At 44.4% G+C, this 25,010-nt stretch overlaps 1 protein-coding gene across 3 annotated transcripts in view; it reads right to left on the minus strand.

The window, feature by feature from the left end:
* LOC129701081 (probable voltage-dependent R-type calcium channel subunit alpha-1E) overlaps positions 1-25,010 on the minus strand; it is a 142,093-nt gene that overhangs the window by 46,097 nt on the left and 70,986 nt on the right. For all 3 annotated transcript variants that reach the window (XM_055642040.1, XM_055642041.1, XM_055642042.1), the window contains 5 exons: positions 14,442-14,602; positions 8,126-8,260; positions 6,092-6,293; positions 2,593-2,757; positions 836-946 (listed from right to left, as the gene is read on the minus strand). In XM_055642040.1, the coding sequence (XP_055498015.1) occupies positions 836-946; positions 2,593-2,757; positions 6,092-6,293; positions 8,126-8,260; positions 14,442-14,602 (774 nt within the window). The remainder of the gene's footprint in view (positions 1-835; positions 947-2,592; positions 2,758-6,091; positions 6,294-8,125; positions 8,261-14,441; positions 14,603-25,010) is intronic.

A 25,010-nucleotide genomic window follows, 5' to 3' on the forward strand; every position in this document is an offset into this window, starting at 1 on the left:
ACGTTTGAAACCATTGTCCACCTCAACTGAGTAGTGAGGTCTGGACATTGATGATCCCAACACACAACCTTGTGTGATAGACACAAAATGCTGGAGTAACTCGGTGGGACAGGCAGCATCTCTGGAGAAAAGGAAATGGTGACTGTAGATTGGCTATTTCATACTAACCAATTATAGTGTTTGTTAGTAGTGACTCCGCCTAGTATGTGCTTTATATTATCAAGAGCTTGCCTACGCTAGTTAGTATGAGTAGCAGCTAGGAAATGTAATGTCTGCAGATCCTTGCTGCAAGTAGATTTAATAAACATGTGTTGTATCTTTATATGTGTTCATGTCACTTCATTACATGGTGTCAGAAGTGGGATCTGAACCCACGCCTCCAATTGGAGACCCGTCAAAGGCTGCTGCTATCAACGAAATGCCGGTTCCTGCTGACGTTGGGAGCATACAAACGTTCCTTGGAATGGTCATGACTACCTGGGAAAATTAATTCCCAACCTCAGCGACATATATGCTCCCCTACGAGAACTGACACACAAGGTCCCGCATGGTCCTGGTATCCGCAGCACCAAAGAGCTTTTGACACCTCAAAAGTTTGTGTCACCTCATTACAGTGACGTTTCGGGTCGAGACCCTTCCATTCCTTCTCTCCAGAGATGCTGCCTGTCGCACTGAGTAACTCCACTATTTTGTGTCTATGTTCGGTGTAAACCAGCGTCTGCAGTTACTTCCTACACGCCACCTTGTGCGGCCTGATTCCTGGCACACTATTTCTCGGCCGATGTTTTATTACACTGTCCTATCCCAAAGTAGCTTATCTTCCAATGGTGCTCACCAGGAATCCAAAGGCAATGATTTTGAGGATACACTCGAGTGTGAAAGTGACAGTGAAGGCAATGTTCATCAGCTTTAGCACACTCACGAAGCCCGGCGGAGGAGAATGATGCTGCAACGAGAAAGCAAACAGGTAGTCACCCACCAAACAAGCCAACATCACCATGTTACTGGGATCCAATTTAATAAATAGCTCTGACTGAACTAAACTCACTGAGTAACAGGGAGTAAAATGGTGCAGTGAATTCCACCCATATTCATTTTGCTTGATAAGGGTTAGTTTTACCTGGGGATAGCCCAGATAATCCCCTGATGGTGGTACAGACCCAGTGAAGGTGCAACATTACCACTCACAGCCTGTTTAACTAACAAATTGATGGGGGATGTGAGTCACAATACAGTATAGGGCTCAGTATTACTCAGTTCCACCAATCACTGCTAATCAATTTTACTGCTTTTCAGCAAAGATTCTTTGCAAAGACTCCACCCATCGGCCAATTAATTTCTCCCCCCCCTAGCCTGTTCCTAACTATCATGTGCCAGGCTTGCTCCCACCCTCATCTCTCCTGTTCCCCCCCACCACAGCCTCCTCCTCCTCCTCCCCTGGAGTTGCTGACATACTGAATCTTTGAAGCACCAGCAGGTGAGGGGAAGGAGCAGCACAGTGATGGACGGGCACACTGAAACACAAAGTGCTGCAGTAAACCAGCTGACTGAGTCAGTCTGTGGAAGGGTCTCGATGTCACTTGTCCCTCCCTCAACAGGATGGCATACATTTCAAGTGCGCACAGTAAATTAACCAACCTCAATTGATACCCCGTGTAATATTTTACAACCCTTAACCATAACATTGGCATTAACCTTATCTTTTGTGAAGGCAACAGCAAAATATTTGTTAGGAGCATTAGCCATGTCCTCTATCTCTACACAAGATCTATATCAATGTTAGAATTGTGATAGTCAATGGTACACTGTTTTACAGGAAGTAACCTAACTATATCCAGTATATCCAGTAACCCTGTATATATCCTGTATATCCAGTATATCCAGTAACCCTGTATATATCCAGTATATCCAGTATATCCAACTATATCCAGTAACCCTGTGTAATTTACCACCACCCAGATGTACAGTGGTCTTGAAGAACATTGGATTTACTCCCTATTTCTCGATTGCAAATCTCAATGCGTGTTGCAACCTAATGTTGGAATTGCGTTACTCAAGTTTGGAGGAAGTTAGTTTAGTTTAATGTATTATTGTCACATGCACTGAGATACAATCAAACACTTTTGTTTGTGTGTTATCCGGTCAAAGGAGAGACTATACATGATCACATTCAAAGGTGAAGGATACAACATTTAGTGCAATATAAAGTCCGATTAAAGATAGTTCAAGGTCCCAATGAAGTTACTGGGTTTCTAACATACAATTCCAACATATATGGAGTTATTGGGCCGGACAGCCAAAGATTGTGTTAAAGAGGCAGGATTTAAGTGGACCCTTTACAGAAAGAAAGGGAGATGGAGGCCAGAGAGATTCATGAGATCTAGGAAAGAGGTGGTGAAATTTCAAAGCTTGGTGCTTTGGCATCAACTGTGGCCCAATCAAATTTGGGGATAGATAAAATGGAGAAGAACTGCAGGAGGAGAGATATCCCAGGGGAGTGGGATGTGAGATGCACCCTGGGCGGTATTACTCAGCTTTCCCCGACATGACTGTGCAACAGGCTTCCAAATGGTGGATTCCAGCCAGGCCTACCTTCATCATGAGGACCACAGTGTTGAGCGCAATCATGGTCAGGATGGTGTACTCGAACGAAGGCGACACCACGAAGTGCCAAACTCTGTATTGGAAGGTCTGCCGGTTCTGCGGCATGTATCTTGTCAGGGGCTTGGCACTGATGGCAAAATCGATACACGCTCTCTGGAGAGAAAAACATGGAGATCACTGATGGACTAGAAATACAATGGCCAGCGCTTCAGCGAGTTTCACACCGCACAACTCGCTTGTTGCTCTGGGTTTAGATACTCCAGGCAACAATGTGTCAGGTGTAGGCTACCTTCTCTTCAGTCAGAGGGTGGTGAATCTGTGGGATTCATTGTGGAATTCATTGCCACAGACAGCTGCGGAGGCCAAGTCATTAGGTATTTTTAAGGCACAGATTAACAGGTTCTTGATTAGTACGGGTGTCAGGAGTTATGGGGAGAAGGCGGGAGAGTGGAGTTGAGAGGGGAAGATAGATCAGCCATGAATGAATGGCGGAGTGGACTTGGTGGACGAATGGCCTAATTCTGCTCCTTTAACTTACTGTATGCGGTTATGACTCAGCTGAGAGAAGTCACAATGCTCGAGATCGTCAAAACAGAGCAATAAAGTTATGATGCCGTGTGAAGGGTGAGTGTGGGAGGTTGGGAGTTAAGGAGCGGGCTGGAGGCAAGCTGAGGGGAGAGATGAAGTGGAGTGCTGAACCAGAGGGAATGAAGGAGAGGTTAGAGCACTAAGGTGGAGGGAGAGGGCAGGGTGGGAGTTAGAGTAACTACTGGCAAAGATTGAAATCATGAAATGGAGAGACGTCAGAATTAATTCTGAGTGGCGTAGAGTGAGGGGTGCGAGCTGCAACGGGTGGCATTACTAACGGGCCGAAGGAGAAAGGACCGATTTAAACAGGGATTGGTGAAGTGAGGCTCTCTGAGGTCGGGAAACTAGGGGAAAGAGTTTGGTGGATACCAGGAACTGCAGATGCTGGATTACAAAAACAGACACAAAGTGCCGGAGTAACTTCAGGCTGAAAAAGAGTCTCGACCTGGAACATTATACATGTTCTCCAGAGATGCTGCCTGACCCTCTGAGTTACTCCAGCATTTTGTGTTGCTAAAGCAGCCTGGACCTCAATGCAAAATAAAAGTTTATAGGTCACTGTTGCAACATGACGAATGTGGGAAGAGTGTCAATGTTTTTCTGTTGGAGGCAAACAGGAATCGGAAAGAAGGAAGTGGTTACTGAGTGATAGCAAGGCACGTTGCCGGTGCAGCTAATAATGCTGCTTTCCTGTCCCTTTAAGTTTAATTTTCCTGTCCTTTTTATGTAGCAGATCACATGCAGCATGAAGGAACATGACTGAGAATTGTGAACCATGAAGTAAGTGTGAATTCTGAAGTTGAAAACTTGGTGCAAAGAAGAGAGTAGATTGTGAAAAGCACAAGAACGTTCAAAGTCAATGGCATATTTGCTTCTGAATCCTCCTCCAACATGTCATAGAATAATAACAGCGTGGAAACGGGCTCTTCGGTCCAACTTGCCCACACCGGTCAACATGTCCCATCTACTCTAGTCCCACCTGCCATGTAGCCCGTATCCCTCTAAACCTGTCCGATCCATGTACCCGTCTAAATATTTCTTAAATGTTGTGATTGTAACAGCCTCAACTACCTCCTCTGGCTGTCCATACACCCACCATTCTTCGTGTGAAAAAACTATCCCTGGTTCCTATTAAGTCTTCCCCCCCTCTCCCCCACACACGCACACCTTAAACCCCTGTCCTAATACTTGATTCCCCAACTCTGGGCAAGAGACTGTGCGTCTACCCGATCTATTCTTATCGTGATTTTGTACATAATGTTATAATGTCATCGCACAACTGCTTGCCCTTCTCCTTCTCTGCCCTGTTCCAGTATCACTTGATTCCATGAAGTATTCAAAGATCTTAAATATGTATCTCACTTGACTGTTCTCAACAACTGACATGCACACCTTCGAGGTGCAGAATCTCCAACACTTCACGCTGACTGGGTGAAAGGTGGCCCCTCATTTTATCCCTTGACAACTGATCATTTACGGTGAGGCAACGTCCTCCAATTCTAACACCTGCAGCCAAAGGAACATCCTATCGGTATCTACTTTGTCAGTCCCGCTCTGAGTGTTGTGCATTTCAAAGAGAACATGGACCTCCCGTCTGCCTCCACAGATGCTGCTCGACATGCCAAGGTCCTCCAGCAGTTTGTTTCTCATTCCAGACTCCAGTATCATTGTGAGCGTCTCTCATTCCAGTGAGTATGGGCTAATCCTATTCAAACCCACCTCCCTCAATCCAGGAGTTAATCTAGTGAGATTTGAGTACAATATCTCCAAGACATCCGGGGCCAGGAGGGCTAGAACTGGAGACAATATTGCAGCTGTGGTTTCAGTAAATCCTTCCTAATCTGCACAGGGAGCAATTGTTTGGAAAAAGGGAAAATGACCTCTTAAAGTCAGGCTGTAATAGAAACAGTACCTTCTAGAAACACCTGGTAGGCCAGGTAGTGTATTGAAAGAGAAACATAGATAGTGTGACACATCAGGCACACTTTGCCTCGGTTCCTCTCTCTGCAGATTCTGTCTGGCCTGATGTTTCTTGTATTTTCTGTTTTCAATTCAGATTTCCAGCATCAGTATATGAAAGGATAACAGTTTAATTCAGATTCAATTTAATTGACCTGAGACAACGAAATGCATTGGAGACAACGAAAGGAGACCTGTGAGGCACTCTGAGAGTGGTTGGTGTCTGGAACGCACTGGCAGTGGAGATGGTCGATGCCAAAATGATAGCAGCATTTAAGAAGCATTTAAGGGATATGAACCATGTGCAATTTAAATTGGCATTGTGGTCAGCGTAGGCATGTTAGGCCAAAGCACCTGTTCCTGTGCTATGCTGTTCTATGCTTTGTAATCATCTAATTTTAATTGATTGAAGAATGTAGTTAGGATAAAATTGGAGCTGAGATGTTCATGGAGTCATAGATCATGGAAAGAGGCCCTTTGGCCAAAGCCGTTTATCTTGACCAATGTCTTGAGCTGAAAAGTCACCCATTCCTTCTACCCAGAGATGCTCCCTGTCCCGCTGAGTTACTCCAGCATTTTGAATCTATCTTCGGTGTATACGAGCATCTGCAGTTCCTTCCAACACATTTATGCTGGCCTTCCCGAGCTAGTCCCATTTGACTGCATTTGACACATATTCCCCGAAACCTTTTCTACCCATGTGCCTGTACAAATATCTTTTAAGCATTGGAGTCGGGGTCTGAAGAAAAGTTTGAATTGTAATGGAGAGAGTGAGTTGTGATGAAGAGAGAATGAATCGTGAAGGACCATGAATTATAAAGATCGGATGCCAGTGAGTGTGGATTATGGATAGAAGGATATGGTGTGAGGAGCGTGTGAAGGATGTAGGGAATGGGAAAGGGAGATGCGTAGCGAGAGGGAGAATCAAGCCAAAGAGCACCTCGTTTTTCTCCAGGCTGCTCTCCTCCAGCATCTTGTCTCCTTGCTCCTGGAAGGTGATGATTATCAAGGCCACAAAGATATTGACGAAAAAGAAGGGGAATACGACAAAATATACAACGTAGAAGATGGCCATTTCCATCCTGTTCCCTGGGATGGGTCCTTGATCAGCCTCCGTCACATCCACGGAATGCTGCAGCACCCTGAGAGGAAACAGAGAACAACATGTTAGCAACACCTTTTCACACGGAATGCTGTACACACAACTCAGAGACAAAGCCTCCGTTTCTAACGGCAGGGCAGATGCTGAATGCTGCCCACGGACACGGAGTGACAAAGGTCAATGAATGTGTGAATGTGTCAGGGGCAGCGGGCTACCGGTGGGCGCAGCGGTAGAGTTGCTGCCTTACAGCGCTGGCAGCGCCAGAGTCCCGGGTTCGATCCCAACTACGCGTGCTGCCTGTACGGAGTATTTATGTTCTCCCTGTGACTGTGTGGATTTTTCCAATATTTTCAGTTTCTTCCCACACCCCAAAGACGTGCAGGTTTGTAGGTTAATTGGCTTGGGTTTGTATACTTGGTATGTGTAAATTGTCCCGAGTGTGTGTAGACTTGTGTTAATGTGCAGGGATCACTGGTCGGCACAGACTCGATAAGGGCCTGTTTCCGCGCTGTAACTAAACTAAACTAAACTAAACTAAACTAAATGAAACAAAACAGGCCCTTCAGCCCAACTCCCCCATGCAGACCAAGTTTAAGCTCAACCCATTTGCTCGTGTTTGGCTCATTATTGCTCTAAATCTTTCTTATCCACCTGTCTAAGAGTCTTAAATGCTGTTATAGTACCTGCTTCAACTATGTTCTCTGGCAGTGCGTTCCATATACCCACCACTCTTTCTGTGCCCCGTATCTCAAATCCATTGCTCTACCTCACCCTTAACTCTCCTGAAACACTCTGAGATGTATAATCAGGATTAACAATCATTTGGAAAGGCAGGGATTATTCAGAGAAAGACAGTGGCTTTGTCAAGCGTAGATCTATCTGATCAATATTATTGTTTGAAGAGGCAATGAAGTGTACTCATGAGGGCAGTGCAGTGGATGTGGTTTACCTGGACTTCAGTAGGGCCTTTAACAATGTCCCACAAGCGAGACTGATCCAAAAGATTAGGATCCATAGCATCCTGAGTAAATTGGTAAATGGATATAACAATTGGCTTGGGAATAGTAGGCAGGGTATAGTTGTCTTTGCGATAGTCAATGAGAGACTGGACAGGCAGGGTCTGTTTTCCCTGGAGATGAGGAGGTTAAGAAGGGACGTGACTGAGGTACATAAAACAATGAGAGCTGTAGATAGGAGAAACTGGGAGAAACCTTTCCCATAATCAGAGGAGAATAAAACTAGAGGACATAGATTTAAGGTAAGGGGTAAGAGATTAGAGGGGATTTGAGGGAGAACCTTTCCACCCAGAGGGTGGTGAGTACCTGGAACACACTGCCAGAGAGAGTGATGAATGCAGAAGGTACACAAAATTGCTGGAGAAACTCAGCGGGTGCAGCAGCATCTATGGAGCAAAGGAAATAAGCAACGTTTCGGGCCGAAACCCTTCTTCAGACTGATCCAGATGAATGCAGAGTTTGGATGGGACCTAGAATCGCCCAGGCAGAGAGGGCTGTGAGCCAAGTGTTGGCAATGGAATAACACAGATGGGTGCTCGCTGGTGGGTGTGGGTGTGGTGGGCTGATTGTCTGTTTCAGTGCAGCATGACTCTGGCATTTAGTGTAATGTTCCAGATCTCCACCAACTTTGAGTGAAGAAGTCCTTCCTGACACCATACCTGGACACAGCCCCCAATTTTAAGTTTATGCTCTCGTCTACACGAACATAGTCGAGCAAATTATTCCTGTCCACATGATCAACTCCAAGATCGCCCTTTATAGTCCATACTCCAGTGAATGCACCTTCTAAAGTTATCTAAGCAGCAAGAATATTCAATAACTGTAAGCAAAGGTTGCTCCTGATGGAAATACTCACTGCGGCCAGCCCTCTCCAGTGGAGACAGTGAACAGTGTCAGTAGAGCCCAGACAACATTATCATAATGAAAGTCGTAGCGTTTCCATTCTCGATCAACAATTTTATTCTCTGTCTCATACAGTACAAACTGGCCTCTGTAAAAGAATTCCAATTAAGCTCTGGTCGTTTGCACGCATAGAGAATCAGAAACAGTTACAACCGCACACAAATGTGTGCACAAGCATAATCACAATGCACATAAAATCATGCAATCAATGCTTCAATGTGACTGAATGTCAGTGCATCAGCTCTGGGCAACTCAGGGCTCCAGTTTTCCATGAGAATCATACAACAAGCCAATGTTATGCCTACTTGTGTCAGTCTCACACACTTCTATTAGGCCTGTATCCCTATGCACCTTTCCTCTCCAGCTTAATTCCATTTATTTTATTGCTTACTGAGTACAATGTTTACACAGCATCGACACGAAATGCTGGAGTAACTCAGCGGGACAGGCGGCATCTCTGGAGAGAAGGAATGGGTGACATTTTGGGTCAGACCCTTCTTCACCCATTCCTTCTCTCCAGAGATGCTCCCTGTCCTGCTGAGTTACTCCAGCATTTTGTGTCTATCTTCGGTTTAAACCAGCATCTGCAGTTCCTTCCTACACATGTTTACACAGCGGTTGTGCTGCTGCAAGTACAGATTTCATTGTTCTGTTAGAGCCATTTGACAATAAAACACTCTTGGCTCTTGAACAGAAGGAGGGGGTGGAGGAAGGGAAAGGGACTGGGTGGCGGGTGTGGAGTGAAAAGACGGGTGTGCGAGAGACCTGGGGAACTGCCTGAAATTCGAGAATGCTATGTTTATTCTGGTTACACAAAAATGCTGGAGAAACTCAGCGGGTGCCGCAGCATTTAAGGAGCAAAGGAAATAGGCAACGTTTCGGGCCGAAACCCTTCTTCAGATTTATTATATTGCTTGTTGGCTACCCAAATTGAATATAAGGTGCTATTCGTCAAGTTAGCGTGTAGGCTCACTTGGGCAATGGCTGAGGCCAAGGACAGACTGGTCTGTATGGGAATGGAGAGCAGAATTGAAGTGGCGAGCAATCAGAAGCACTAGCTGGCTCTGGCGAACACGTTCGGTGAAGTGGTTGCCTGGTCTACACTTGGTCTTCCCGGTGAATGGGAGGCCTCATCGAGATCATCAAATGCAGTAAACAAGGTTGGAGGAGGTGCGCTTAGACCTCTGATATATCTGCAGGGGCTTTTAGGATCCCTGATGAGAGGTGAGGGAGGAGGTGTAGGTACAGGTGTTGTACAGGGCGAAATGCCTGGGAAAGGTAAAGGGGCTGTCCTACTGCGGCGACCTAATCCGCGAGTTCAGAAGAGTTTGCCCTCGATTCATACTCACAGCATGGTCAACACGAGGTCCTAGGAGGTCTATATAACTCTCCTTCATGCTCGAGGGTAGTCCCCGCGTACTCGAGGCCTCAGCTACGTCACGGCGTATTTTTCAAAATGCTGAAAAATGCCCGAGAGTAAAAAAAGGTCGCCAAGGAAAAAAAAAATCAATATTTTTTTTACTCGTAGGTTTAGTCGAGGTAGGTCGTCATAGGTCGGCATGTTATTCGTAGGTAATCGAGGGTAGTCGAAGGTAGTCGTAGGTAGTCTTCAACATAGTCGAAGGGAAATCGAAGGAGGTCGTCTTCACTCTCCACTATTCGGTGTCCAATTTTCCTGAAGCTAGTCGAAGCTAGTCTTCAACATGGTCTAGTCTTCAACATGGTCGAAGGAGGTCTTCAACATGACACTTTTTCAAACTCTTCTAAACTCGCCAATTAGGTTGCCGCAGTGGGACAGCCCCTTAAGGATGAGAATCGTGGTGGGAGTTCTTTCCTTAAAGCAGAAAGTGGTGGAGAGGAGACGATGTAAACCACTGAAGGAATTGTGATGAAGCTGGCAGAAATGTGGGGTAAGTATGCGTTGGATGAGGACGCTGCTGCAATTAAAGATAGTAATCAATGGAACTCTATCCCTGTTCCATCAGGGGGAGGGGGGGGGGGGCATGAGAGCGGAACTGTGAGGAGTGGAGGAAGCACAGTGAGGGGGAAGGGGGGGGTAAATATCATGCATGAGGCTTTCTACTCTAGGACATCTGATATCTCCTCTTTCTTCAGGAAACATAGCTTCCCTTGGCAGTTGTGAATGAAGCCCTCCCCTGTGGTGTTCTTCCATTTCCAGCACAGTCTTGTACTCACGCCCCCAGCACCTCCCCCCCCCCCCCCCCCGTCAAAACAGGGATAGAGTTCCACAATCCAAGTCTATCCAACCTCTCCCCGTATCTGAAACCATCTAATCCAGGCAACATTCTGCTAAATCACCTCTGCACTGTCCAAAGCCTCCACATCTTTCCTGTAATGGGGCGACCAGAACTGCACACAAAACTACAAATTCTAGAAGGGTCTTCAAATGAGGGCAACACTTTGTTGGAGGTATATTGCAGGTGAGAGTAGAAGAAAGAGGAACCGCCCTGCAGACAACTCAGGTGTAAGAGTAGGGTTATAGTAAAATGAGGATTTCAATATATATGGTACAAGTGGAGGCAGAGAAGATTAGTTTGGCTTGGTATCATATACCGCACAGACATTGTAGGTTGAAGGGCCTGTTCCTGTCCTGCACCTTTCTATGTTTAACAGTAGAGGAATCGCCTGTGGGTGAAAGACTGAGAGGGGCGGGATTTTTTTTCTGTCTTTTTTTAATTTTTAGTGTGTGTTAAATGTTCTCCAGTTTGTTTTATGTGGGGGGGAGGGGGAGGAGGCCGGGGGAATCTTTCTTACCTTGCCAGAGATGCGATTGTTTTCCGGGTTGCATCTCCGGTCGCTCTGCAGCCTACCATCGATGGAGCTGGAGGCCTCCTCGGACTGACTTTGTGCCCCACCGCGGGGTGTGGATTTAACATCGGAGCCGATCCCTTGCCTGGGATTGCTCCAACCGCGGACTGTGAACTTACCATCAAGTCCTCGCAGACTCTCGTGAACATTTTTCAACATGTTGAAAAATCTTCATGAGTCTTCCCGAGCTTACCTGCCATCAGCGAGTCTTCCCGAGTACCCGCCGTTAGCGTTACGAGCCACTAAGAGACGTCCCCGAGCTCCGACGTACCCGCTACGTTCATTCTCCGTGCTTACCACGAGTTTGTTTTTTTTTAAAACTTGGGCGTGCTCTTGAATGAACACATACAGTGGGACAGGGCCAGTAAGGGTGGCACAGTGGCAGAGTTGCTGGCTTACAGCGCCAGAGACACAAGTTAAATCCTAATTACGGATGCTGTCGGTAGGGAGTTTGTACATTCTCCCTGTGTCTACGTTCTCCGGGCGCTCTGGGTCCTCCCACATTCCAAAGATGAACAGGTTTATAGGCTTCTGTAAATTGATAATTGGCTTCTGTAAATTTTTCCTAGGGTGTATGATAGAACTGGTATATGGTATCATTGGCTTGAACTTGGTGGGCCAAAAGGCCTGCTCCCACACTGTATCTCTAAATTATACCATCCAATCAGATCAGATAATGCTATGCATAAATACAATCACGTTCAAACTCAGGTACAATAGATAGAGTAAAGGGGAGGCTACAGAGCACAGAATATAGTTGTCATCTATAGACTAAGTCCAATGTCCACAATGGGGTAGAACTGGATTGGACAGGCCTCTGGTTTATGGAAGGAATGATTACAAGTTTGTAAGTAAGTTCAGAACCCTTCCTCAGGTGGGTTCCCCTGCAGATACTTCCATCACTTGAATTCGTCATTCAATAAGATCAACCCTCATTCTTCTCAACTCCAAAGAATATACAAGAATAGCTGTTTTGCAATCCACTAGTACCAACTCGGAATACAACCAGAGGCTCAACTATTTCTGTAGCTACTTTCTTTGAAACCTTGGGTGCAGGCTGCTGAATCCTGGAGCTAGGTCCAACTTCATTCTGCGATTGTTTCTAACACCTGTTGCTCATGATAATATATGCTGTTTGAAACTATCCCATCTGTTACCATCAGGATATTTGCAATGTCCTCCACAATAAACGTTGATACAAAAACACTCAGACACTTGCTTCATTTTAATATATCTACAGAATCCTTTACTGTTCATTTTGATATTACCATGAAGATTTCTTTCAAAATCAATTTTGCTGTTCGTTCGAGCTGGTAAGTCTTTTGCTGCTGGTTCCTGAAATATTTGCAGTCGTCTGCTATTGCTACTTAGGGAGAAAACCCTTGCGGTCATGGGGAGAACGTACAAACTCCACAGAGACAGCACCCATAGTCAGGTTCGAGCCCAGGTCTCTGGCGCTGTAAAGCAGCAACTCTACCGCTGCACCATCGTGCCCCCCCAATTCCTCAAAGAACTCTAATACTTTAACTCTAACATGTGTGGAATGAGCTTCCAGTGGAAGTGGTGGAGCCAGGTTTGATTTTATCATTTAAAAATAAATTGTATAGGTATATGGACGGGAAAGGAATGGAGGGTTATGGTCTGAGTGCAGGTAGATGGGACTAGGCCTGTTTCCGTGCTGTAATTGTTATATGGTTATGATCACCCCTTCACGAGACCACGCTGCCTATGTTTGATGAGGTGATGACTTTCCAATGTTCTGTATTGTCACCTTAACCATTGATTCTAACATTTGTCCAGGAATAGATGTTTGGCAGATCCTGAGCCATTCTCACAACTTGTTTTGTACATCTATTGTTTACAGTGAGCGAATCTGCCGGTAAAGGTCTTGGACCCTTTCTCTGTTGTGAACACTGATTGTAAATATCAAAGCCCTTGTGATGATCCAGTATGCAGCCTGCAATTTGAAAGCCTGCGATCTTGAGAGTTACAGCGTGAAGAGTTAAGTAATGATATACCTCGTTTTACAGGAAAGGTGGTGAGTCATACAAGCCAAAACGTAGAAAATCACACACAAAAAAAAAGTCTGACAGCAAACAAGAATTTTAAAATATATTTGCAGTTCCAAAATAGGAAGTCACATTGAAACATTCGATTCTCATGGAAAAAGGTAAAACCCAATGAAGGATTTTGTGGGCAATGCGGAGTGTGTGCAGTCGGTGTCACCTGTTGTGGTGACTGGTGATCATGTGCAGTGTCAGTATGATCTATTATGGACACTGCACACACTGTGTAGTGTCGGTTGCACCTGGACAGTGTGTGTACAGTCAGTGTGACTCAATGTGGAGAGTGCGCAGTGTGAGCTGGCGTGGTCACTACAGGGTGTATGTAGTGTCAGTGTGAGCTGGTGTGGGCAGTGCCTGGTGTGGTCTCTACAGGGTGTGTGTAGAGTCAGTGTGAGCTGGTGTGGTCTCTACGGGGTGTCAGTGTGAGCTGGTGTGGGCAGTGCCTGGTGTGGTCTCTACAGGGTGTGTGTAGAGTCAGTGTGAGCTGGTGTGGTCTCTACGGGGTGTCAGTGTGTGAGCTGGCGTGGTCTCTATGGGGTGTCAGTGTGAGCTGGTGTGATCGTGATCACTACACGGTGTGTGTAGTGTCAGTGTGAGCTGGTGTGATCACTACAGGGTGTGTGTAGTGTCAGTGTGAGCTGGTGTGGTCACTACAGGGTGTGTGTAGTGTCAGTGTGAGCTGGCGTGGTCTCTATGGGATGTCAGTGTGAGCTGGCGTGGTCTCTACAGGGTGTGTGTAGTGTCAGTGTGAGCTGGTGTGGGCAGTGCAGTGTGTAGTGTCAGTGTGAGCTGGTGTGGTCACTATGGAGTGTGTGTAGTGTCAAAGTGTGAGCTGGTGTGGCCTGCAGTGCCTGGTGTGGTCTCTACAGGGTGTGTGTAGTGTCAGTGTGAGCTGGTGTTGTCAGTGCACAGTGTGTGTAGTGTCAGTGTGAGCTGGTGTGGGCAGTGCAGTGTGTGTAGTGTCAATGTGAGCTGGTGTGGGCAGTGCAGTGTGTGTAGTGTCAGTGTGAGCTGGTGTGATCACTACACGGTGTGTGTAGTGTCAGTGTGAGCTGGTGTGATCACTACAGGGTGTGTGTAGTGTCAGTGTGAGCTGGTGTGGTCTCTACACGGTGTGTGTAGTGTCAGTGTGAGCTGGTGTGGGCAGTGCAGTGTGTATAGTGTCAGTGTGAGCTGGTGTGGGCAGTGCAGTGTGTGTAGTGTCAATGTGAGCTGGCGTGGTCTCTACAGGGTGTGTGTAGTGTCAGTGTGAGCTGGTGTGATCACTACAGGGTGTGTGTAGTGTCAGTGTGAGCTGGTGTGATCACTACAGGGTGTGTGTAGTGTCAGTGTGAGCTGTGTTGCACTCCTCGTTCTCTGGGTGTACATGGTTACCTGCATTCCTGTTTGGTCATCTTGCTGCTATCTGTGCAGTAGAAAAACTTGCCCTTGAAGAGCTGCACGGCGATCACTGCGAAGATGAACATGAAGAGTTTGTAGACTATCAGAATGTTAAACACGTTCTTCAGTGATGTCACCACGCAGTCGAACACTGCCTGAAACCAGAACGCCACAGGATAGTAACCCATGCATCAGTAGAGAGCTCCAACCCACTGGCTGCATCATCATCTACACCGTCATTAGTCACCACCCAGACTGGAGACAAGAAAACCGCAAAGACTGTGATGCAGATTGAGGTGAATATTGTTCGAGACAAACTGAGGAGTGGCAAGAGAAGGAATGAGAAATGGAACAGGCATAGAGCCCCTGAAGATGCACTACTTCCCTGTCGAGCGTCTGCTCTACTTTAGCCTTAAGCCTACTTCCTGTTGCAATATCCCTTGAATTGATGAACACATTCAACATCCACCACACTCTGTGTGTGCAAATTCCAAAGATTCATAGTGTAGCAACTTCCACTTATCTACATCCTAAATGTCCAAATTCATAATCTGACCCTGTAAGCCATGGATGCAGGCTCAAAGACTTCAAAGGGGTCATCTTGCTTTCTCTTAAAGTCTGTGGATTTCAGGGTTGTTCTGCCCAATCTCCTCTCCAAATATAATCCTCTCTGGCCCAGAATCAATCAGCTCAATCTCTGTTGCATTGATTACAAGCCATGTACATCATTGCTGATGTAATCAGACCCAGCCACGGTGCAGTCAGCAGACCAATGCTCTTACAAATGCATCTAAGGCATACTTTCCCTTAGACTTCAATCCTCAGACCAATCCCTTGTCACAAAAACAAAATTTGACTTCCAAACTACTCGCATTTCCTGCCTATTAGCCCTTTCATTATTTTCATGCAGCAATCCTCAAATGGCCACGGCACACCAACATTTATTAGCAAATCAATTTTTTAAAATGTGTCCTTTCCTGTTGTTCCTCAAGGGAATGTTATATTGTTCAGAATTATTAATTATTTATTTGAATGTTTATCATTGCTTATCTTTGGCCATGCTTTTAAGTTCCAAGTCTATCTTGGTGCTTCATACTTATGCAATATATTAAAACAAGCTCTTAGTTTTGATCTCGCCACTCAAAGTTAGTACAAATTCCTTCTCTAGTTTAAGCAGTCAAGCCAGTCAAATCATAATACAATATCTAAGGCAGGCTGAACTCTTTGCTCACTTCACATTATTTTAGAAACTATATAGAAGGCACTCCATCAAGTATTACTGATTCATCCTGTGTGCGTTTTTGCCCTGTTTACATTAGAAATTAGTCTTCTACAGTTATTCAATCACCATTTTTATATGTTCCCGTTTCCAGATTAACCTTGTTCCAGACAATAACCATGGTTAAGAGGCCTAAACACTATGGCTAACATTGTTTCTTGTCATTAATGATTTCTTTATTCCCACTCATTCTAGATTCTGATTTTCCTGGCAAACATTTTTTTTCCCTATCCCTATCTTTGTTTGTTTCATTATTTCCATTATGAATGCTGCTCACCATTTTATTTGTTGCCTTTTGTTTACTGACAATCATCTGCTAGGAATATCAGTTCCCAAAACTTTAGTCACTCCATAACCAAACCTCAGCAATGGATCAGGTTTGTGCTGAATATTCATCCATTTTGTTATGTACAGTTTCTGTATGCGGATAAAGGCATTGCATGTTTTGACTTTTAAACATTTGCCAGGGATGACTCAAAGGTAAGGACAGAAATATTCAATAGTTATTTTCCCTTGGTATCTTTTGGAGAAATTAGTATGGAAAACATGGCATCAGAAGCAAAATTGAAAACATTTATTTCCCCTCAGTTCTACACGATTAAATAATTAATGAACAACAGTCAATGGAAGATTTTTTTAAATGTACATATATGAAAGAAAGGAAGATAAGAATGACATAGTTGATAGGGCAGGTAGGGTTCTGGTAAGAGGGTATTTAGAAAGATGAAGAAAAATTAAATAATGTGGTAGAGTGGATAAGTCTGTCCGTAAGGGACATAGACACAGAAATAGATCTCAAAATAGAGACAGGGCGGGTAGACTAGTAAAGAGGAAACATTGGCAGGCTCTTTATCTGAATATCTTACAAAATGCATTAAATGATGGATGAATTAATGGCACAAATCTATATAAATGGGGATGATCTTACACCGTAACATAGCCTAAACACACTATTGCCTCGACTTCCTTAGAAGGCTTAGGATGTGCGGCATGTCCCCAACAACTCTCACCAACTTCTTGAGATGTGTCATAGAAAACATTTTATTGGGATGCATCAGAGCCTGGTTTGGGAACAGCTCCAACCAAGAACTCAAGACATTGCAGAGAGTAGTGGATGTAGCTCAGACTATCAAGCAAACCAACCTGCCTTAGATTGACTCCATCTACACTTTACGCTGCCTCGGCAAGCCCGCCGGCATAATCAAGGACGAGTCTCACCCCGGTCACTCCCTCTTCTCCACTCTCCCATCAGGCAAGAGGTACAGAAGTTTGAAAATGCACACCTCTAGATTCAGGGACAGTTTCTTCCCAGCTGTTATCAGACAACTGGTGGAGCTATCTTTAGCTAGAGTGCAGTCTTGACTTCCCATCTATCTCATTGGAGACCTTCCAACAGACTTTATCTTGCACTAAACATTGTACCCTTTACCCTTTGTCTGTGCACTGTGGCTGGCTTGATTGTAATCATATATAAAGCTATTTCTTTAACTGGATAGTTCACAAACAAAAGCTTTTCACTGTACTCGGTACATACGGCAATAATAACCTAAAATGGACTAAACTAGCCAATACCAGGAGATACAGATGTTGGTTTACAAATAAAGACACACAAAGTGCTGGAGTAACTCAGACAGTCAGGCAGCATCTCTGGAGAACATGGACAGGTGTGAAATATGCCCAATCCAGGTGGTGCACAGGGAAGAGGGGGAGAAAATGATGGGCATAGTTGCAAAGGGATGATACAGAGGTAATGACAGAAATATTCAGTAGTCATTTTTGCCTTGGTATCTTTTGGGGAAGTTAATATGGAAAACATGGTACAAGAAGCATAAATGAAAAAACCCTGGACAACAGGACACAGTTGCAGAGTGACCAGAGTTGGGAATGAAATGTTCCAGGATATTTAGTTTTTAAAGGTTTCAAAGATTTTAAAGATCTTTTATTGTCACATGTTCCAATTAATGTACAGCGATATGCTAATTACCATACAGCCATACGAAACAAAAAGTAACAAGACACACAACTACATAAAAGTCAACATAAACATCCACCACAATGGATTCCCCACATTCCTCACTGTGATGGAAGCCAAAAAAGTCCAATCTTCTTCCTCTTTATTCTCCCGCATCCGTCGGGGCGATCAAATCTCCCGCAGCCGGCGGTCGAAGCCCTTGCGTTTGGACGACCGAAAGTCCCACGTTGGGGTGGTCGAAGCTCCCGAGGCTTGGAGTTCCCGAAGTCGGCCTCTGACCAGAGACCCCGAGCTCCCTGATGTTAAGTCCACAAGCACCCATGGTTGGTCCGAGGTCGATCCCTGGCAAAGGAATCGCGTGCTCCGCGATGGTAAGTCCGCAGGTGACCACGATGGAGCTCTCAAAATCGGTCTCCAGCAATGGCCGGCAACTCCTTGATGTTAGGCCGCAATGCGGACAGAGATACAATACGGAAACAAAATCGCATCTCGGTCGAGGTAAGAGATTAGACCCGGAGAACATTAAAAACATATATTTAAGACATATTATTAAAACACAAAGAAGGAAAGGACAGACAGACTGTTGGTGAGGCAGCCATTGCTGGCGCCACCCGGAGAAACGTGCAAAATGGAAAAGAAGGGTAATAGCTCAAATTAAAAAGCATGGAGTAAAGAGATAGTATCTTTACTACCAATGACACAGGTAAAAAGATGGATAAGGCCCTGCAACATGAATTTGAAGAGCTCAGTCACTGATTAAATTGCAGAGCCTCTCAGGTTATAAACCCTGGTTCACTTCCAGTGCCTCGTGTTCCTGGAGTCAAAGAGTCACCAAGCACAGAAACATGTCCTCTAACTCAACATGTTCATGCTGGCCATCTGTACCGTATGAATACTAATCCCATTTACCAGCACTTGGTCAATAGCCTTCTATGCCTTGGTGATTCAAGTGCTCATCTAGTAGGTATGTTACAAAACGTACCTGAATCGTGGCTGAGCATCTGCCCCACCCCTTGTGTGTGATTTTGGCGCTGTTTAGAGGGGGCGGGTTTAAAACGCGATTTTTACTAGGCTGTTCCAATCGAAAATGTTCAGCCTGATAAATCATTAACGGAAAATCGCTGAAAGACCCCGTCGCAAAAGGTATTATTAGTTTTTATGGCCTTGTATAATATTTATAGTAGTTTAAAAATCACTCTCTCACTCTGCAACCTCTCGCAGCCCCAGGGTTTTATAAAGCAAACAATTAAAGGTATGTACCTTATTTTTACATTAAATGGGGCTTGTATATAACCCTGTGTATAAAGTTTTCTATAGCGAGTAGCTCATTTTGGGCTCTTTATATCCCGCAGTATTTTTCTGGGCATTTGAGGGCACAAATCCAGCGCAATGTGAACGTTCTAAACCAGCGCGTTCACAGGAACCCACTAGAAAGCCGATTGAAATTGACTTTAATTTACAGCAAATGAACACTAAATTCCTTCCATTTGGCCTATAAATTGATGTCAATGAGATTTAAAAATCATGTTTTATCGTGAATTATTTGTGAATATTATTTGGACACTTAGGCTATTTAAAAATGTTAATCATTTATTAAGAAATGGATAGATGTTTAGACTAGTAATTGAAGTTTGAAATTAGCTACAATTGGGTAACTAACTAATTATATGCTTTAATTTCAGGTCATCCAAGTAAGATTATTTTATATTTGTTTCAGAATGCTTCAATCTATGATAACTGAAAATTTCATTCAGTTCTCTTAATTTTTAAGAAGGTTATGGGCTTTTGACTGTCCACGATCACAGCTTTTTTGTTATGTCCATAGAAAATCAATAGGGAACAAGATGCTAATTTCCGAGTATGAAAATGGCCATAACTTTTTTATTACTTGAGATATGAAAGCGAATTAGGTGTCAAATTAAACTTATTGTTATGCTTTATCTGATGGGATAAATTGCAGACTTGATTTTTTAAATCTCAAAATTTTGTAACATTGCTACATCTAGATGCTTGTTAAACATTGGGAAAGTATCTGCCTTCAGGAACTGTGCTCCAAATTCCAAACGACGTCTGGGTGAAAGAATTCTTGATATTCCTATGAATGAGTTGCATTTAGTTATTAAGCACACCATGTTACTTTTGATCAATGAGCAAAATGTAAGCAATTTAGGGAGGTAGCATAGTGCTCACATGCCCAAACTCAATAGCAACAAATTGGTATATGCCACCATGCTCCACACCATGAAACATCAGCCACATTTCATAGTGTGACTTGTGGAGACAGCTTTCAGCATCAGTATGTTCCAATACTTGAAAAGTCATTTAATATTTAGTATATTATGAAACAAAAATGAATTGATTCAAACAGTCATGCTTATATTTTTAGTTTATTATGCTGTGGGCTAACTAATTGTTATTTTGCACCTTAAAAATATCCATTGACAGCCTCCACAGCCTTCTGTGGACATGCATTCCACAGATTCACCACCCTCTGAATAAAGGAATTCCTCCTCATCTCCTTTGTATAGGTAGGTCCTTTTATTCTGATGCTATGGCCTCTGGTCCTAGACATTCCCACGAGTGGAAATATTTTCTCCACATCCACTCTATCCAGACCTTTCAATATTCGGTAAGTTTCAATGATGTTCCCCCTCATCCTTCTAAACTCCAGCGAGCACAGGCTCAGGGCCATCAGGTGTTCATCATATGTTAACCCACTAATTCCTGGGATTATCTCTCACTCCAGCACTCCCAAATCCGTTTGCACCTTCAATATCTGAATTCTGAACACTGGATGTAGTAGGTTAAAAGAGGTCCACGTGAACCATTGCCTCACCTGAAAGGACTGTTGGGGCCCATGGATGCAGGTGAGGAAGGAGCCGTAGGGACAGGTGATACATCTCCTGTGGTTTCAGGGGAAAGTACCTGGTGATGGGGTAGTTTGGTGGGAAGTGATGAGTGAACCAAGGATTTGAGGAGGGAGCAGTCGCTGCAGAAGGAGAGAAGGGTTGGGCATGAGTAGATATGACTGGTGGTGGGATCACGTTGGAGGTGCCGGAAATGTTGAAGAATATGTGTTGGATGCGGAGGCTGGTGGGTTGAAAAATGAAGACCGGGAAACTCTATCCTTGTTCCATCTGGTGGGGGGATAGGGGCAAACGAGAGCAGAAATACAGGACAGAGTGGAGATGCGGGTGAGTGATCCATCTACATCAGCAAGGTGGAAACTACGTTTCCTAAAGAAAGTGGACATCACGGATGTCCTCTTGGTCAATGTCGCTGATACCCCCTCTCATTCCAGACTACATACTGTAATTCGATGAACGTATGGCAAATGAACTTTGCAGGTAGAGTGATGGGAATGATAAGTGATGGGAATGATAAGTTTCACGTAAGTTTCATGTATGATGCTTGGGTCTTAACTTAAAACGAAACCAACAATTGAGAGCAACTTTTGATGAACGGGAGCAGCTGCTTACAATATTAGCAGACAAGTCTTAGAAGTCTATGCAATTATAAAGATTTAATCTGACCTCATAATGATCTTTCCAGTCTGCACTGTACTTTTAGGTATAGTCATTACATTAATGTAGGAAATGCAACAACTAATGTGTGTGCAGTAGCTGATACAAACAGTACCGTGGTAATGAACAGATAATGACTTGAGGTATAATTTGACAGATAGATATTGGCCAGTTAACCCACGTTGCTCATCTCTGAAGCAACACTTAGGAATCTTTTATATCCTGACATTATTTCCACAGCTGTTCCCTGTACTACTTCGGAGCCCCACCATTTACTGTTTTTATTTCAGATTTCCAGCATCTGTGAATTTTGTGATTTTCAATCTTCTTTTATGTCCATCAGGGAGTGGAGTTGGGAGTTTTTGGGTATCATCTCATATGGCACGGTGCCACAACATACACTCCAAATAATTCACCAGCTTGTGAGTCTAGACTTACATGACCAAGCCCCTGTAGTGGGACTTAACCCCCAACCTACTGACTCCTGGGTAAAAACACACCCCATAGTCTACAAAGGGTCCCGACCCAAAACACCACCCATCCCTTTTCTCCAGAGGAACTGCCGGAGAAAAGTGAACAACTGCCGGAGAAAAGATGCTGGCTCAGGTCTGCTTCAAAGTCTCCACTATTGTTCCTTTACCCAAAACCAAGGAGTACTGGTCTTAATGACTACAGGCCTGTCGCACTGATGCTGGTCCACCTGAAAAATATCACAAACCCCCTGTTGGACTCCCTGCAGTTTGCATACCGGGTCAATAGATCAGTGGATGATGCAGTCAACCTGGGCCTGCACTTCATCCTCCAGCACCTAGACCGCCAGGGGACCCATGTCAGGGCTGCCAACTCTCACACATTGAGCGTGAGAATCACGCATTGAGCGTGAGAATCACGCATTTCGCCAAATTCTCACGCTCTTACGCTGATCACAAATTTCTCATGCTCTGTCGTGAGAAATTCTGTGATCAACGAAAATTTCAAAACTCATATCAACCGCATGGGCCGCAGGTGTTGGAGAGCTGGGGCTGAGGGACGGATGGAAGCAGAAGCAGCGGCGGGGACAGATGCGGATGGGGAGTGGGGCTGGCGAGTGTTTGCCGGGCTGGTGAGTCGCCGAGTATTTCGCTGCAGCTCCAACCATGAAGCAGCCTCAGTGCAAGAGTCCCGGGCCGTCGGAGGCGTTGCGCCACTGTCGTGAGTTTCTCTGTGCCGCATTCGCCCATGCGACCGACATGGGTCAGACAGCGGCTCCGTGCATCCTGGAGGACAACCAGTGGCTGCTGGAAGTAAGTACCAAGCACTGGGTAGAAACGGTGGAAGATAGTGGCCAAATGGGGGTGGTTGGAGAAAGCATCCTGCTTGCCTGCTAGATTTTCACTTACTGCAACTGCAGGAAAAATGTTCCCGATGTTGGGGGAGTTCAGAATCAGGGGTAACAGTTTAAGAATAAAGGGTAGGCCAGTTAGACTGCGATGAGGACAAACTTTCTTCACGCAGAGAGTTGTGAATCTGTGGAATTCTCTGCCACAGAAGGCAGTGGAGATCAATTCACTGGATGTTTTCAAGAGAGAGTTACATTTAGCTCTTGGAGCTAGCTAAATCAAGGGATATGGGGAAATAACAGGAAAGAGGTACTGATTTTAGATGTATAGCCATGATCATATTGAATGGCAGTGCTGGCTCGAAAGGCCGAATGGCCTATTCCTGCACCCATTTTCTATGTTTCTATGCTTGAGTATATGGCAATAAAGCTCGACCACTTGATTTTGAAGCATTCATGCATGGTGGAGGTATAATGTAGTCATAGAGTGATACAGTGTGAAAACAGGCCCTTCGGTGCAACTTGTCCACACCCGCCAACATGTCCCAGCTACACTACCTGCTTTTGGTCCATATCCCTCCAAACCTGTCCTGTCCATGTGTCAGTCTAACTGTTTCTTAAATGTTGGGATAGTCCCTGCCTCAACAACCTCCTCTGGCAGCTTGTTCCATACACCCACCACCCTTTATGTGGAAAAAGTTACCCCTTAAAAAGTTACCTTAAAAATACTTCAAACAAAAAACATTGAAATCATACTTCTACAATGCACTAAAACATGATTTTAATACATCAAATTTCAAAAAGTCCCTACCGTGGGAGGGGGGGATCACCCCCCTCCTACACCCTCCCCCCACTTCATTGCTCCATTCCCTCGCCAGGTACCCATAAGGCCAGTGATCAGTGATCGCTCAGCCTCCCCCACTTTCAAAAACACTTTGTAGCCCTTGGTTCAGACAGGGAGCACTGCCAGATGTGAGCAGGTGACTGAGGCCGGTTGTCCATGATGTCTGGATCCCAATGCTCAGCGCTTCGTGTTTCGGAGTTGGCTAATGTTATTGATTTGTAATTAGTCTGATTTGTAATTAGTTGACAAATCCTTAATATATTAATCCGGAATATCCAGGGGGATGGGATAAGTGTAATATTAAAATGACATGCAAGGTGTCAGGCTCTCTGTCACAACATATAGCCCCGATAACCCATTATTTCCTTCAGTTAAATATAGGGAATGTAGCGCTATTGTCAATTGCCAGTCAACTATTATGTTTGTTTACCTCACTGACTATTTCTAAACCCCCCCCCCCCCCCCAAATTATTTTGACAGGTTGAGTAGAAATGTCCCCAATCTCGTTGTTTTACTAATTGAACACGTAGATGAACATACTTCATAGTTCAGAACCTGGCTCTACTGTGGAATGTAGTTAGGAATGTAATTTAGCCTAACCTTATTCATACTCAAGGAGTGTAATCAGATGGAAACCGATTCAGATGCGATGTATAAGAGCTTGTTCAAAGAAGGGGCATATTTTAAAGGAGTGACAGAGATACTTGCAGTGGAATGTGTGAGGAGGTTATTATTTGTCTTTAGTTTTAGCTTGAACCAGGACATCAGAAGATTCAACGTTTAATATAGTAATCGCGCTGATACTGACTCCAACCAGCCACGTAATGAATATCATCTATTCCGGAGGTTTTATTTTTCTGATGCCATTTAAACTTCACTTGGATTTCAATCACTTCAATGTAAAAGTAATTGGGAATGGGGAGCATTGGAACAAAAATTTGCCCTCGGTACAGATTAACTGTAATATAATAATGTATGCATGTTGATGGGTGCAATCAAAACAAAGATCTTTTTATCATTGTTGTGTTATGAATAACACAAAAAATATTATGTACTCTCAAGATCAAATATAATAATATTGCTTAGATATATAGTTATTGGAAAAATAATCCCAGCTGCGAGGAAGACAGCAAAATACTGAAAAGATTGGGGGTGAAAATGACAGTTTGTTAGGAAAAAGAAGGAAATGGTAACTTATACAGCTGAGTGAGTATAATTTTATGGATGAGAAATTGTGTTCAACCATTTGATTACTTTATTTGACAGTAAATAGCATGTTAGATAACAAGGAAGCCAATGGATGTAGCACATTTTGTTATATAAAATATGATCTGTGAAGTGCCCCATAAAAGATTACCGCAATTGATGAGCACCTGTGGACTTGAACTTAATAGGTTAAGTCCAGGGGGTCAAATATGGGGCTTTATGTGTGAGCCAGATATATTGTCAGTGCAGAGGGGGTAGGAGCAAGGCCAAGTGTGCATCTGGAGTCAAGGCCTGGAATAGTACTGGGTGTGCCGTCAAAGCTGGGACAATGGGAATTTTCAGCACTGGGAACCTAAGCAGGTAAGCAGCTATGATCAGGGTAGAATAGGGGGACAGGTGTAAAGATGGACTCGGGGTCAG

Source organism: Leucoraja erinacea, chromosome 10 (assembly GCF_028641065.1).
Source record: "Leucoraja erinacea ecotype New England chromosome 10, Leri_hhj_1, whole genome shotgun sequence".
Taxonomy (NCBI): Eukaryota; Metazoa; Chordata; class Chondrichthyes; order Rajiformes; family Rajidae; genus Leucoraja; species Leucoraja erinaceus.